At 37.0% G+C, this 17,086-nt stretch overlaps 1 protein-coding gene across 1 annotated transcript; it reads left to right on the forward strand.

Annotated features, from left to right (window-relative positions):
* Positions 1-867: 867 nt before the first annotated feature.
* On the forward strand, positions 868-5,107 carry LOC149385665 (linoleate 13S-lipoxygenase 3-1, chloroplastic-like). The gene is made up of 5 exons (XM_089625494.1): positions 868-1,447; positions 1,526-1,806; positions 2,641-2,878; positions 2,982-3,490; positions 3,589-5,107. The coding sequence occupies exons 1-5, from the start codon at positions 1,036-1,038 to the stop codon at positions 4,915-4,917; spliced, it is 2,769 nt and encodes a 922-aa protein (XP_089481620.1). The 5' UTR covers positions 868-1,035; the 3' UTR covers positions 4,918-5,107.
* The last annotated feature ends 11,979 nt before the right edge of the window (positions 5,108-17,086 follow it).

A 17,086-nucleotide genomic window follows, 5' to 3' on the forward strand; every position in this document is an offset into this window, starting at 1 on the left:
AAAATTGTTTGCTTAATATAACCGAAATATTCACATAGATGTACGTCATCCAAATAAATAAATCCTTTGAATTTATTAACCCTAAATACCGTGTATGATGTTTATTTACCTATTTATATGATTCTGAGAAAGATTCTTTCGCTAGAAATGTAAAAAGGTAAATGGCAAACGTGATATATATTTCAACTTCAAATGCAGTAAGATTTGGTGAATATTCAACGTATAGACATGAATAGAAATACGTTCAATACAAACTACAAAGCAAAACGTACCCTATATGTGTGAAACCATGTATGCCAATCTAGTGTTTTAGACCAAGGAGATTCATGTCTGTCGCTATTTCTTATCTCACATGCATTGATTGCATTTGTATTTATTTATTTCTATTTAATTTATTTTTGAAAGGATATTTCAATTTAATTAAAATTCCACTTTCTATATCCTTTCCGCTTACGCGTCCTTTACTTTCCCTGACCGTGAAACTCGGTTTGACTCGACACCTTTTTGGGCTACAAAAACGAAAAACGCATTCTGAATTATCTTATAGAGAGAAATACAAACTGGTCAGAAACTTTGTGTTTGAAAAAATTAGTCAAATTTTTTTGTTAATTTTTCTTCAGTAATTTTTAAAAAATAATAATTAACCTACCAACTAAAAAGTTGTTAATATTTTTAATTATTTCAAAAAAAATTAGTACACATATATTACGAATTTTGATACACAACTAAACAAGTGTCACAATCTCTCAAGTATTGAAAAACGTGTGGACGGTGTGGAGAGAGAGAGAGAGAGAGAGAGAGAGAGAGAGAGAGAGAGAGAGAGAGAGTTCTTACAATACCACTTCATTCCTATATATACTTGCACTGCCTTGATAAATAGTTACAATAAACAGCTGACTTCTCTCCCTCTCTCCATATCTCTCTCGCTCTCTCTCTCTCAAACAAAAAAACGAGAACACCTGAACTGTGTTTCACAAACTAACACCGTATCATCATCATCAACAACAAAAAGAGAAAGAGCATCAACGATATATCATGGCATTCGCAAAAGAGATCATGGGCGGTTCAGCGATGGAGATGGGTTCATCGAAGCTGTTTAATCTTAATCGCAGCAGTTTTTGCCACAACAAGAGGCAGTTTTTGGTGAGCCCTTGTGTGGTTCCGAAGGAGAAGAAGTTGAGGAAATCTCTCACGCGCCCTGTGGCTGCCATTAGCGAGGACATACTCAGAAAGTCATTTCCCACGCATTCCTCTTCTTCTTCCTCTGTTTCTCTTCCCTCTGAAGTCCAGACCAAGCCTTCCAACTTCACGGTCAGAGCTGTGTTGACCGTGAGGAACAAGATCAAAGAGGACTTGAAGGAAACTCTTGCAAAGCACATCGACGTTCTCGCCGATAAGATCGGAAGGAATGTCGCTTTGGAACTCGTCAGCACTGAATTAGACCCAAGTAAGCCTCTCTCTCTCTCTGTCTCTCTTATTTTATTACTGTTTTTTAAAGAGACTAATTTCGTGGCTTGTGAAACAGAAACGAAGAATCCGAAGAAGAGCAAAGTTGGCGTGCTTAGAGACTGGTCAAAGAAAGCGAGCGTGAAAGCCGAGAGGGTCAACTACACGGCGGATTTCGTGGTGGACTCGAGTTTCGGAGTCCCAGGAGCGATCACGGTGACGAACAAGCACCAAAAGGAGTTTTTTCTCGAGGCCATAACGGTCGAGGGTTTTCCCTGCGGTCCCGTGCATTTTCCCTGCAATTCCTGGGTTCAATCCACCAAAGACAATCCTGGCTATAGAATCTTCTTCTCTAATAAGGTTAGATCATCAATCATCGTTTTTTTTTTTTTTTGCTCTGTTTTTGTTGTTGTTGTTGTGGTCAAACATTGGTGCTGGTCCACGTTTTGAAATAGAGTGAAAGGTCCTCTGTCAATCGAAGAACGAAACGGAATAGAAATTGAATACTTCATGTTAGCGTTATTGACTAATTTAAGCGTCGAAAAATGATTAGTAATGCTTTCATGCTAGCGTAGTCCACGTTTCTTATTGTATACAGTGAGGGGGTACAAAAATATATGAAGATATGATATGCCGTCAATTGAAAAGCAGATTTTTCTTTCAATCGGACGGTGTTTTATATTCCGAGTGAAATGATGATAAAGAAAAAAGTCGAATAAAAAATAAAACGTGGACTTTTTGTTGTGCTAGCTAGCGTGGCAAGCCTTTTCGAGATTCTTCAATAATTGCAACACCACCATTTATAAAGGCAAAAAACGACACGAAATTTGTCGGTAGTCTAAGTTTAATCGAATTGTTTTGAATTTTAATCAAGGTTAATAATGTATTTGTTTTTATGATAATAACATTGTTGTTGAACTCGAGTTCAAGTTAATTGAAACTTAATTTTTTAAAATTATTGACCATTTAATATCAATCATTTAGTTTACAACAATAAGAAGGAGAAAAGAAAAACAAACAAGCTAGATATTCCCACTCCCTAAGCAATAATTTAAAAAGAACAAAAAAGAATGCACTTTCTAAGTTCAAGGTCCACACCAATAAATATTACATACTCTCATTTTGTCGTTTTTTAGTTTCCACCACAACACAACACAACAGTACTGACGATTTCGTGTATTTCTTTTGGGACAGCCATATTTACCAAACGAAACTCCAGCTGGACTGAGAGCGTTGAGAGAGGAAGAGCTGACGTGTCTACGTGGAGACGGGAAAGGAGTCAGAAAATTAACCGACAGAGTATACGACTACGACGTGTACAACGACTTGGGAAACCCCGACAAAGGCTTCGAATTTTCCCGCCCAATCCTCGGCGGCCCCGAGAGGCCGTACCCTCGGCGCTGCCGAACCGGCCGTGTCCCCACCGAATCAGGTAATAAAGCCAATACACGAATTCTCTTAATCAATATTAGTACTACTGATTAATGACAACGAAAGAGAGTTGACTTTGACTTTTTATATATATATATATATAGATGTGAGGTGTGAGAGCAGAGTGGAGAAGCCGTTTCCGATGTACGTGCCGAGGGACGAGCAGTTCGAGGAGCAGAAACGGGACGCGTTCTCATTCGGGAGGCTCAAGGCGGTGCTGCACAATTTGATTCCGTCGCTGAAGGCGAGCATTTCGTCAGAGAATCACGAGTTCCACGGATTCGCCGACATCGACAGCCTCTACAGCGACGGCCTTCTTCACCAGCTCGGGGTCCAGGACGACATCCTCAAGAAGCTCCCCGCCAAGATCCTCGAGAATCCCGGGGTCTTCAAGTACGACACCCCCAAGATCATCTCCAAGGACAAGTTCGCTTGGCTTAGAGACGACGAGTTCGCAAGGCAAGCCATCGCCGGGATTAATCCGGTCAGCATCGAGAGGATGGAGGTTTTTCCTCCGGTGAGCAAGCTTGACCCGGAACTCTACGGCCCTCAAGAGTCCGCGCTGAGAGAGGAGCACATTCTCGGGCAAATCAATGGCATGACTGTACAACAGGTACTAGTTTATATTATTCATGTGAAAGTATCATGAAGTCTCAAAACTATTTGATGATATGACGAGTAACTTATGACCTTTATAAACTCTTGTTTCAGGCTCTGGCGGAGAATAGACTATTTACGGTGGATTACCATGACATTTACATCCCGTTCTTGGACAAGATCAACGCGTTGGACGGTCGGAAAGCGTACGCGACCCGAACGGTGTATTTCCTGACGGCGCAGGGGACTCTGAAGCCGGTGGCCATCGAGCTGAGCCTGCCACGAGGCGGGCCGAGCTCGAGGCCCAACAAGAGAGTGGTGACGCCGCCGGTGGACGCGACGACGAACTGGATGTGGCAGCTGGCGAAGGCCCACGTGTGCTCCAACGACGCCGGGGTCCACCAGCTGGTCAACCACTGGCTACGCACCCACGCGTGCATGGAGCCCTTCATCCTCTCGGCCCACCGCCAGCTCAGCGCGATGCACCCGATCTACAAGCTCCTCGAGCCCCACATGCGCTACACCCTCGAGATCAACGGCCTCGCCCGCCAGACCCTCATCAGCGCCGACGGCGTCATCGAGTCCTGCTTCACCCCCGGCCGCTTCTGCATGGACATCAGCGCCGCGGCCTACAAAAACTCCTGGCGCTTCGACCAGGAGGCCTTGCCCGCGGACCTGATCCGCCGGGGAGTCGCCGTCCCCGACCCGACGCAGCCCCACGGGATCAGGCTCTTGATCGACGACTACCCGTACGCCAACGACGGCCTCATGATCTGGAAAGCAATCCAAGACTGGGTCGACGCCTACGTAAGCCACTACTACCCGACTGCGAGCCGCGTCTGCAACGACGTCGAGCTTCAGAGCTGGTACGCCGAGTCCGTGAAAGTGGGCCACAGCGACGTCAGCGACGCCGCGTGGTGGCCCGCGCTGGACTGCCCCGACAGCCTGGCCTCGATCCTCGCGACGCTGATATGGCTGGCGTCGGCGCAGCACGCGGCGCTCAACTTCGGGCAGTACCCTTACGGAGGGTACGTCCCGAACCGGCCGCCGCTGATGAGGCGGCTGATGCCCCAGGAAGGGGACCCGGAGCACGACAGCTTCGTGGCGGACCCGCAGCGGTACTTCCTCTCGGCGATCCCCAGCGTGCTTCAGGCCACCAAGTTCATGGCGGTGGTGGACACGCTGTCGACGCACTCGCCGGACGAGGAGTACCTCGGGGAGCGACCCCAGCCCGACACCTGGACCGGGGACGCCGACCTCGTCGAGGCCTTCTACGCCTTCTCCGCCGAGGTGGGTCGGATCGAGAAGGAGATCGACCGCAGGAACGCCGACCCCGGCCTCAAGAACCGCTGCGGCGCCGGGGTCTTGCCTTACGAGCTGCTCGCGCCCAGTTCCGAGCCCGGCGTCACGTGCAGAGGAGTGCCCAATAGCGTCTCCATCTAGTATACTTAGCTAGGCTAGGCTACTATTAATTTGTATATGGTAATAATAGAGTTTCTGGGATATATATATGTATAATGCAAGTCTGATAGCGTATCGAAATTTTTTGGTCTAGTGTTTGCCTCGTGCTGATGATTCATCAGTATTTGGTTTGATTGATGGTATAAAGTAAAAGGATTTGTCTTTCACTAAACGTTTTCTTCTCTGCATATATTGATATTCGTTTTACAGAACAAAAAAATAAAAATAATGGTATGACCACTCCACTGGTTTCACTAAAACATAACTTTAGAAAAGCTTTGAATAGACCAAACAGAATAATGTTGGGGTCAGAGTCAGACTGTAAGGCATATGGTTTTGGGCTATTTTGATTGGAAGTGGGCTGAAGAGCGTATCTTGGTGATACCCAATGGGAGGACTAAATGGGTTCAAGAAACACTTTGGATGGTGTAACGCATTAGAAACTTTTAGGGACCATATCCCTTTTATTCTTCCCAACATCAAACATTCAAACTCTCTCCCAAACAAACATAAGCTCTCTACAATATACTTCTAATTTATATTATGTAGCTTATTCACAGCGAGGTCAATGTACAAGTGTTCTAATATCTCTTTTAGTTGCTCAACAATATCCCTTATTATGCATAACAACCTCCATATAACCCATCACAACAATATACTAACAACACACAACCACAAATATACTAACAAAACACAACCACAACCTCAATATCAAGACCTCTAGTATATCAAGAGCAATTCATTGATTATAAACCAAACAACAAGGGAACGACGACGACGACCCACGTCTCTAACACACGGCTCACCACCTCCATCACACATGGCCCACTATTGGATATGATCCCTAACTCAACACAATACACCATATAGAAAAATGTATTTCGATAAAAAATAAATTAAAACAAGGCTGAAAATTAATTGATTACACCTTGTAATACGTTACAAATGACACATTCTCCGTGGTGGTGATTAAAAACAAATAGCAATCAGCGATGTATAGAGCAATAAAAACTTTTATCTAAATTAACTACCCATTATTCACTATTCTATGAATAACTACCCACGATTTACTAACCACTAATACATACCACTAATAAAACACGTACCCATTAGAAAACTAACTCCCTATTATTTTGCTTGACTAATTACTCCACTACAAAAGCAGAGACTAATTCCACAACATACACATGACAGTCTCTTTTTTCTTTTTCTTTTGATAAAGTACTACACCCACGACCTCCAAATGTGGTCCCAAATCCCCAACAACCAAGACCAAACAAAAGAAGAAAATTTCGATCCAAGATGTGGTAATACTTTACGAAAATTGGCTAAGGGGAGAACAAACAAGTTCAATGTAATAAGTGTGGCAAGATCTTGAGTGCTGACAACACCAAGCAAGAGACTTCCTTGTTAATACACCACTACAAAGTGCGCATGCCGGTCGAGTCTTTTTCATATCAAGTAAGTACACATGACCGAGTTAAAAAATAAGTACTTGGACAATATGTCATTTTTACCGATCACTCATTTAGTCATGTAGAATCCGGTGGTTTTATTAGATTCATGCATTATTGTATTCTTGGTATTCATATCATGTCTAGAAGAACACTACGTAGAGACATTATAAATTTTTTTTTAGAAGAAAAAGACAAAATGAAAGTCCTTCCTGTCGGGTAGTTTAGTGTAGCGTCTTTTTAGAAAATAGAGGGTATATAGTCACATCCCTGATAACATCTTATGAATCCTATAAGAAATAATGGACGAGTGACATTTACGTGATAGAATCGTGTCTATAACCATTGACAATGCCACAAACAACGATTCCATATATATATATATATATATATATATATATATATATATATATATATATATATATATATATTTCAAATTTTACAACATATATGATACCTTGTCACGAAAACATTATATACCAAACTTGTGCTTCCCACGTCATAGACATTATAGTTAAGCCAAATTTGAACACTTCCCATGTCAACCAACTTCTTCATCATCATCTTCTTCTTCTTCTTCTTCTTCTTCTTCTTCTTCTTCTCTCTCTCTCTCTCTCTCTCTCTCTCTCTCTCTCTCTCTCTCTCTCTCTCTCTCTCTCTCTCCTATATAGTTTTTATTAAAAAATAATAACAAGGCAAATTACCCCAAAAAAAAAAATCATTCGGCAAAAAATATCGATATATATCATTAAGGCTTTGATTTAATTTTGTTGGCAATATTCTCAATATGCTATTTTAGAAATGAATGTTGGAGTTGATATAAATATTTTAGAATTTTGATATAAAAAGTTCAAGTATATAGTACTTCATCTCTGAAATAATTCTACCTCATCTCCTTCCAAAGACGTTCAAACCATTAATCCCTCATTTTTTTCACTCTCCTCAAATAATAAATCCGAAAATATGTCTCTCTCATATCATTCTTTTTCTTAATAATGCACAGACAAAAAAAATGACAAAAAAGAATGAGCCAAAACAATTTACCCATTTCCTTTAAACTCTAAAAAATTACAATCAACGGCGGGATCATCGGTAATGGAGAATCTATTTTGTCACACGACGGATGGCCTGAAAAAAATAGAGAATGAGAACAGACAAATGACAAAATGACAGAGGAAGAAAAAGATTAAAAAAAAGGAAAAATTGTACAAAATAACCATTTGAAACTTATTGATTAGCAAAATAGCCAAAGTTTCAACTTTTCAGCAAAGTAGCCAAATTTACATTTTCAAAATTTTTTTGACAACTAAGATTAAAATTTTTTACGATTATTATAAGCAATTTATCGCTTTCAAAAAAATTAATCTTAGGGTAAAAAAATGGAAACCAGATGATTGTACATTTTGGCTATTTCACTAAATTAAGATAAAATCTTGGCTATTTTACAAATTTATAACTTTAAATTGGATATTTAACTACCCCATCCTAAAAAAAATATGTAACTGCCTGTTTTTAGCCAAATAGAACTTAAGCTTTTGCAAAATAGCCAAAGTTTGTCAACTATAAGCAAACTAGTCAAAGTAAGATTAATCTAGGTTGGATTAAATTTAATCCCAACGAACTATAAAGACAGAATGTAAAGTTTATGATGGCTGGATTAAAATTAATCGAGACAGGATTAAAAGTCGTAGTACTTTCAATTGGCTATTTTGCTATACCTAATGAAACTATGGCTATTTTGCAAAAGTTATAGTTTGAATTGGCTATTTCATACCATTTTTCCTTTTATTTATAGACTCAAAAGTCGGATCTACTACACCGTATGATACTATGCAATCTAATACTCGAAAATTAATATGGTCTTATGACAGGGATCTCATTTTTTTTTTCAAGGTGAAGGTGTGTGGCTGGGCCACGACCACGATAACTATTGTTGGGCTTTGAATTATTTGTTCTAAAACATGGGTTTGGAAACCATACATATAAGGGATTATTCCTATTCTATGACCTCCACAATGATTTTGGACCAAAATCAAATAAGTTCAATTTAATCCTAAACTATGACTATCTATTTTCTTTAAGTACAAAAATACCCTCAATAACTCACTGTGACTTTTTATTGACATTAATACAAATAAGTTCCAATGTTTATTGACATTAATATAAATAAATAAAAAAAGAACAAGAATTAATTATTTTTCAATAACTCACTGTGACTTTTTATTGACATTAATACAAATAAGTTCCAATGTTTATTGACATTAATATAAATAAAAACGAACATGAATTAATTATTTTTCAATAACTCACTGTGACTTTTTTATTGACATTAATACAAATAAGTTCCAATGTTTATTGACATTAATATAAATAAAAAAGAACAGGAATTAATTATTTTTCAATAACTCACTGTGACATTTTACTGAAATCAATACCAATAAGTTCCAATGTTTATTGACATTAATATAAATAAAAAAAAAAGAACATGCTCATGTTTAGAATTTCAAACAGAACATGCTAATAAAACAGATGGTTTATTGACATCAATGTCAATAAACTAGACGGTTTATAGACATCAATGTCAATAAACTAGACGTCTAGTTTATTAACATCAATGTCAATAAACCAGCTACTGTCAACCCCGGCAACACCAAACACATGTTATCAAAATTGGGAATCAACAGTATTGTATAAACACACATTTGGGCGCAGTTATCCACCCGACGTTCTCTCGATTCTACCCGGCCTCGCCTCGCCGACTCTCGTGCGGCAGCTCCGTCATGTCTCGGGCCGTGTCCTCGTCGACCCGAACCGCCGCTGTGGGCTCTGCGTAGCCCGCCCTAATCTAGCCTATACCCTCGAGAACAAAACTCAAACGAAGACCAAACAAAATCCATAACAACTCAGTTACACACGGCAAAAAAAAAAACAGCATACACGGTCAAGTCTCACGGCCAAGTCCAAAACACATCCAAAAATCAAAACACAACTAGTCTCGAACACAAATTCAAGCACCGAATCACACCAACAACATCAATAATTCACAGAATCGTCAAATCCTCAATTTATAAACCCTAGTATCTAATTCCTTACCTTGATGAAAGAGACGAAGAACAATGAAACTCGGTTTTCTTTCCACGGCGTTCTTGTCCCGGTCTGGTGCTCGATGGCTCGCGACGTCTGCTGTTCTCGGTCGGAGCGCGCGCACAGGAGGGTTCGGTGGTCTGAAGTCGCGCGATAACTCGGAGCTCGTCGGGACTCGGGTCAGAGGCGCGCGCACAGGTCTGGCAAAGCTCGGGAAGAGAGAGAACAGACGAGAGAGAGGGAGATCGCGGCGGCGGCTGGTCGTGCAATCGGCGGAGGCGCGCGCGCAGTCGGCTCGGCGCTCGGTGCTCGCGCAGGAGAAGGAAGGAGAAGGAGCGGCCGAGAGGGAAGACGAGATGGAGATTTGCTTAAGCTTTTCTCGTTGGTTGTTGTTTTTTTTTCCCTTGTGTTTCTTGCAGGTGGAGTCGCGCGCGTGGAGAAGAGGAGAAGAAGAAGAAGAAGATAAGGAGGAGAGAGAAACGCAAAGTCTTTACTTATTGATGAAGGATTTGAGGTGGACCTCGAATTCACAAGCCCAACAAGCCTCGACGGAGTTCTTCTTCTTTTGGACGCAAGAGAGAGAGAGAGAGAGAGAGAGAGAGAGAGAGAGAGAGAGAGAGAGAGAGAGAGAGTGAGATTTTGGACGAAGAAGAAGAAGAAAAGAAACGCAGAAGAAGAAAAGAAATAAAGGATAAAAAAAGCAATGAGAAAAAATTGAAAGAAATAAAAAGATAAAAACGTAATTGTGTAAAAAAGCAAGTCATGTTTTTGGATTAAATTAGAGATATTAGATTTTGGTCCAAAACTATTGTGAAGGTCATAGTTTAGGAATAATCCCTACATATAATTGTCAATTTGCCATATGTAATATAAATGTTTTGCTCTCATGGATAAATAATATAAACTATTATGTTTTAGAATATATATTGAACAACCAGCATAGGTAAATAAACAGCAGTAGATTATTTTAATATTTATGTTTAAATTTTTTAAATTTCAATTCTCACGTTTTAGAAATGTGTTACAATTCTGAACTCTCCATATAGTTTAAATATATATTTGTTAAGATATTCTTATTTTTTAAACTTTAATTAAAGTTTTTTTTGCATGCCACAAATTAAGTGAAATTAAAAAAATGGTACACTATTCTATATACACTTATGTTTTAAATCTTCTTAACTATTAATCTCATATGGTATGTTATATTCCAGCGTGGGTACAATATTTGTATACATAAAAAAGAAGAAGAGTTTACTACTCATATATTATTTATCTCAAAGTGAAATTATAATTTTTTCCTTTTAATCAAATAGTATTAACAGTCTATATGCCACTCTAATAGATTAAAAAAAAGATCTCATACACTAATAAAATTATCAATCCCCTTGATTCTTCCGGAACTTTCTTAAAATTTTGGTGAATTTTTCAAACCCTAGATATTTCTATAAATAAATTTATATTAACAATGCCACTCATATAATTAATTGTAAAAAATACCTCATACCGGGATTCTTCCCGAACATTCGTGAATTTTTCATGTATCCATAAACAAAGTTATATACACAAGCATGCGCATAGACCACCAATGCCAATATAGACCCCCAAATATCCATCATGCATAATAATATGCCCACTATTGTTTAACTAAATTAGCATCTTATTCCACCATCAACATTAGGTTATCACTCGACAATCCTAACGCATCATGTTTGATTTTTTTTTTTTTTTTTGGTTCCAATAAATTTATTGAGAAACGTCAAGATACAAGCAAATTTCTAAGCCGTGACCCATGATAATACCACCATTAACACACATATTTATTCCATAATATTTTTTTTTCTTTTTTTATAATTCAATTAGTTACGATATCAAATTTTTGGATTAATTTTCGTTTATTCTACACGCGATATCAGACGTTAGAATATAAACTTTTGGTAATTGGGAAGAAAGAGAAAATGGGGTAGTTATTTTTGCACTAGGTAAATATCAGACGTTAGAAGAGAAACTTTCGGTACTTGAGAAAAAAAAGAAAATGGGGTAATTATTTTTGCACGGCTACCTATTATATTTTTGCAAAGTTATATATTATATTTTTGCATTAATATTAAGTAATTTTGGCGCAAATAGTCCCCAACATTATATGATAGTGGCGTTTTGATCGCAGCCAAATAATTCAGCTTTAATACACATTAACTTGATCTCATTTATTCCACAATATATTCTTTTTTGTAGTCCAAACGTTGACTACATCCTCAAAATCATGTTTGAAATTGGCTATGTTACTAAAATAACCTTAAAAAATTAGTTTAGAATTATATGTTGAAAGCAACTGAACACATAAATCAGTTGCTGAATTACTACAAAGCTCCATCTATCTTCAATTACTTGATAAGGATCACCGTCCCCAACACAAATAAGAAGATCTCAAGATTCTTTTTTTTTTTCATGAAAAATTCTCTTTTTCGAGGTTTTCTTTGTGAAATAGGTTTATCCCTTGCCGTCATTGGAACATCGAAGCTGGTGTTCTTGATTTGTGGACCCCGTGAGTTGTGAATCTCGGCCATTCTTAATACATCGAAAGCTAACAAAAAACCTAATAGGAGAAGATAAAATGAAAATAATTTTTTTTCGATGAAATCATATCAACACATAGTATAAAGCTGACCTTGAAGAACAGGAATGTCCATAAGCAAGTTCAAGAATTTGTTCAGTGAAGAAGAAAAAAAAGAGAGTGATACCCTAAATTTACGTCTTAGATTTTCAAGAAAAAAAAATTGAACATTCATCTTGGGATGGTGTTGAGGTCGATTTTGGTTCTTCTTCTTCTTCTTCTTCTTCTTCTTCTTCTTCTTCTTCTTCTCTCTCTCTCTCTCTCTCTCTCTCTCTCTCTCTCTCTCTCTCTCTCTCTCTCTCGTGATGTCGATTTTGATGACAAATAAGGAACCGTAGTTAGCCTAATGTTGTATAAGGTAAAGTTTTTAAGTTTGATAATGGGTCCATATTATTATTCCTTATCCAAATATTCGGTTATCCAAATATTCGGTTATCCGGTTTCTTAAATCCAATATCCGGTCCAGTATCCGTTTTTCAAAATTCGGTTATCCGATTCTTTAAATTTTAGATCCAGTTTTATATCCGGTTTAAACAAACCGGCTATCCAGTTTTTACAATACATATCTAGTTCTAAAATTATTACAATGATTTAAATACGAGTACAAAACGAGTCATATAAAACTCTAAAATAATAATCCATAGTCTAAAAAATAAAACATAAAAGTTAGGTAAAAAATGTTGTGAAGTTTTTTTTTTTTTTTTTTTTTTTTCAAAATCATGGTCTAGGTGGTTGTGAAACACCTATGTTTGATTATTTTTAATTTAATTTTTTAAATAAAAAAATTTCGATTATATAACCGATATCCAAATTTGTCTAAAATCGAATCCGATATCCGGTCCAGTTTTTGAAACCGGATCGGTTATCCGAATCCGAATTTCGATTATCTGACGTGGCTCCAGATTTCGGTTTCGGTTCGGTTTGGATATCGGTTTTATCCGATTTTCGTTTCGATTTTGTACCGCCCTAATCTTTATGTCATTAAAGAATCAATTCATCTACAATATAACCCTTTTGAATTAAAACAATATTTTATTTTACATATAAAATCAACGTGGCTGGCTGATATTGAGAAAGTGTTGGTAGGTGTCATCCAACTTGAATGATTTAAAAGAGAAAAAAAAAATGTTGAGATATAACTCATATTAAAAAAATATTTAATGAATTTTTTGTAAAACAGTTCCATAACAAATGTAATAACCCATTGAGTATTTAGATTTTATGCAATGATAATCGCTGGAATATATAATTACTTTCCAGATGAAAATTTTGTATTATAGTCATTAAAATATGTTTATGTTTGAAATATATAAATTTAATTTTTAATAATATATATGTAATTTAATTTTATGTATTTGCTTGACAACAAATAATTCTTTATTTTTGTTATTATATCTATGATATAATCTAACATATAAGTTAATTTTAATTTTGATTTTTTTCAATTTTTTTCTTTTTTATATGATTTATGAAATATCGGTATCATTATTTTAGAAAAAAAATATAAATTATATATATTAATATTGAACCATAAAGTGAGGTTTTATGCAGCAACGTGCTGGTATAATCGCTTGTTTATTATAAACTGACTGATAAATAAGAATTTTGATGTGTGTTTACTCTCAAATTTATTAAGAGTGCATTGTAAGTTTGTAACTCAAGTTACCAACCTCGTAATGAAGTGTATGAATACAAAAAATAAAAACAAATAAATAAAACACTGAAACATTTGATGTCCATGTGAATCACATTTTTTTGCTTTGTCATATAACAACCATAGCTTTGTTCTCTTCCTAAAAAAATTAAATTAATAAGTAAAATAAATAAACTTTCTCTCTCCCTTGCGTACAAATTATCGTAACTCCATTCCGATTTTATCGAAAGTCAAAACTCCAAGTACAAATTATGTGGAATAGTCTGATCTGAATAATACTAGAATTTCAGTTAAAATAGAATGAAACACTTTATTTTATACCAAGTTAATAGCTGATTTGTGGTAACAATTTGAGTGAGGTCCACTCATCGGATTTGAATAAATTTTACAATATATTTGAGTGGGGTAATAACTCGATCCACAATGGAAGCCGAATTTGTTACATTAGATAAATGCGGCGAAGAAGCTGAATGACTAAGAAACTTTGTTGAGGATATTTCAGATTGGCCAAAACCTGTGCCGGCAATATGTTTATATTGTGATAACCAATCAATGATTGGAAGGGCACATAGTGTGATGTATAATGGTAAATCTAGACACATACATCGACGACATAACATCATTAGATAACTTCTCTCATCAGGAGTCATTAGTATTGACTAGGTCCAAAGAGAATATTGCGGATCCATTAACCAAATGGTTAAACAGAGACCAAGTAGAGAAGACATCCACGGGAATGAGACTGAAGCCCATGAAAATTAATGTTGAAACAATGGAAACCCAACCATGCGCTGACTGGAGATCCCAAGATTTTGGTTCAATGACACGACTTAATTGTTGAGACGAAGTGACGTCACTGTGGGGGAAACCCCTCGTCCTGTTCCTATGATTGTGACTATCGAATAAGGTTAAGCGGAGCGCTTTTAATGATTAGAATGAGTAATGAGAGATTACTCTTGAAAGAATCACCTATGTGAGAGTGAAGTGGGGCCGCTTTAAATTAGAGTTAACTGGGCTTAACTATCTAAATGCTCTTGCAGAACCAGGAGATGTTCAGGGCCGAAATAAACATAACCATGAGAACTGAACCGTAGTCAGGAAAAATAGCTATGGGAGATATGTTTATCATTTATATACAAACGACTAACAGTTCAAGGATACCGTGTCTACTGAGTAGTCAATAAATGACATATCTTTCCGATGAAATGTTCAAAAGCTCTGCCTACCTATCCTATACAGTTATTGACCGTAGAATCTATCACCATGTCTTTCCGAGTAGTGTCCTTTTATTGACGTTACTCAATTTCATTCATGTGGGGGATTGTTGGAAAATGTTGGTATTTAATACCAAGTTAATGGCTAATTTGTGGCAACAATTTGAGTGGGGTCCACTCATCGGATTTGAATAATTCGAAGTGCTACGTATTCCTTGTAACGAGGGGTATAAGATTGAATATTTGTTTGCCAAAATCGGACCTAAGATGAATGAGAAATTGATGCTCAAAGTAGGCTTAAAAGAAACACATTCATGTTGTGTTGTGGAAGTGGAATTGCAAGAGTCTCACATTGTTTTTGGGATGCGTGTTGTGGTAGTGTATAAATACTATCATCTATCTTTTAGTGGATAAGCAAGTGCAAGAGAGGAGAGTGTGGGTGGGTTAACTTAGCCCCTCACGCGCGCGCACACACACGCGCGCCGCCGGGCCGGCCCGGGCCCGGGTCTCGGGTTTCGGGAATGTCTCGATCTCGGAATCGGATTGGGCTTGGGCCTAATCCTTATCCATTTTATTGCAATTTCATTTCCGGATTGGGGTTGGGCCTACGCTACCATGCATTCACGTAGACACTTTTGCATTCTCTCATTTGAAAACACCTGAAGTGATATTTCCTTCTAATTCCCTACTGTTCCCTCTCTCTTTTTGTTCCGAGAAATTTTTCTTTCTTTCTTTTGTCCGAATTTGGTGATAGTTTAGCTTCGGTTCTAGTTCGTTGTTCGACGTACTCAGTGGTACCTTAGTTCGTCGAGATTGTCGTTGTATCCTGAGAAGCCTTGCTCAAGTGTTATAGTACCGGTGAGAGGACAACAAAGCTTCAAGGAAACTGTCCAACAGTCCTCGACATTTTCCTCTCTGTTTTATCTTGCTTTCGGTGAAGGTTTATTATTTTATTATTGTTCATCTTCATCTGATCAGTTGTAATTTTCTGTTAATTTATTTTCTTCTTCATAATAATAATCTGTCTTTATTCCCGAAAATATATTGTAAAATTTCTAACATTATGATTACAAAAACTAAAAACAAATAAATAAAACACTGAAAACATTTGATGTCCATGTGAATCACATTTTTTTGCTTTGTCATATAACAACCATAGCTTTGTTCTCTTCCTAAAAAAATTAAATTAATAAGTAAAATAAATAAACTTTCTCTCTCCCTTGCGTACAAATTATCGTAACCCCATTCCGATTTTATCGAAAGTCAAAACTCCAAGTACAAATTATGTGGAATAGTCTGATCTGAATAATACTAAAATTTCAGTTAAAATAGAATGAAACACTTTATTTTATTTCGGTTAATTTCCAATACTATCCATAAACTTTTTTAAAAAAATTGTATTTTCAATATTTCGGTTATTTTTCGTAATTTTCCCATTAAAAAGCTGACGACAACATTTAATAATTAAAAGATCTTAAATGATGCGCACAATTTTTAGCGAGTAAATAAATGTATATGAGCTATAGTCGGAGAATAAGTGCTGATCTATCGGTAGTAGTTTCTATCAGATAATAATATGAGCAAAAATAGAATTGATTGTTGTTGAGATTGAGACATCCGTCTGATAGCTTTTTTTTTTTTTTTTTTTTTTTTTTTTTGCAAATCCTTAATTGTTGTTAGCTTTTGATCGCATATGGTGTTGATCCTTCTGCGATTTATTGGGATATTCATCGCTCATGTTGCAGAGATTTTGCATTTTTTTTAAGCATTTACGAAATCACGGACGTTACTCCTTATATTCACACTTAACAATTGCTGCCTTGCTTTGTAAGACATAAATTCTATAAACACCACATTCTGATGAATAGCTCGTATATATGCTTATGAGGATATCTTCGAAGTACTTATTCTCGTAATTAGACCATTATTCATTCCAAGAGAGAGGTGTTGAAGGGACATAAAGATTTTTGTAATAAAGGCGATCACATAAGTAGAGTCATTAGGGTAACAAACTTGATCTCATCCACTCAATGAGATCTCGTGTGTTCAGTGGCGGAGCTAGGAATTGAATTCAGGGGGGACCAAAAAAAAATTAAACAAAATTAAAGATACATAATATATAATAAAAATATCC

This window comes from Urtica dioica, chromosome 9 (assembly GCF_054948205.1).
Source record: "Urtica dioica subsp. dioica isolate 48M chromosome 9, U.dioica_male_clone48M_v1_H2, whole genome shotgun sequence".
NCBI lineage: Eukaryota > Viridiplantae > Streptophyta > Magnoliopsida > Rosales > Urticaceae > Urtica > Urtica dioica.

Excerpts from the sequence above, each read along its gene's own strand:
- LOC149385665 (XM_089625494.1), top strand. The coding sequence starts at position 1,036 with ATGGCATTCGCAAAAGAGATCATGGGCGGTTCAGCGATGGAGATGGGT. Across the intron at positions 1,448-1,525 it reads CAGCACTGAATTAGACCCAA|AAACGAAGAATCCGAAGAAG; the intron begins GTAAGCCTCTCT and ends CTTGTGAAACAG. Across the intron at positions 1,807-2,640 it reads GAATCTTCTTCTCTAATAAG|CCATATTTACCAAACGAAAC; the intron begins GTTAGATCATCA and ends CTTTTGGGACAG.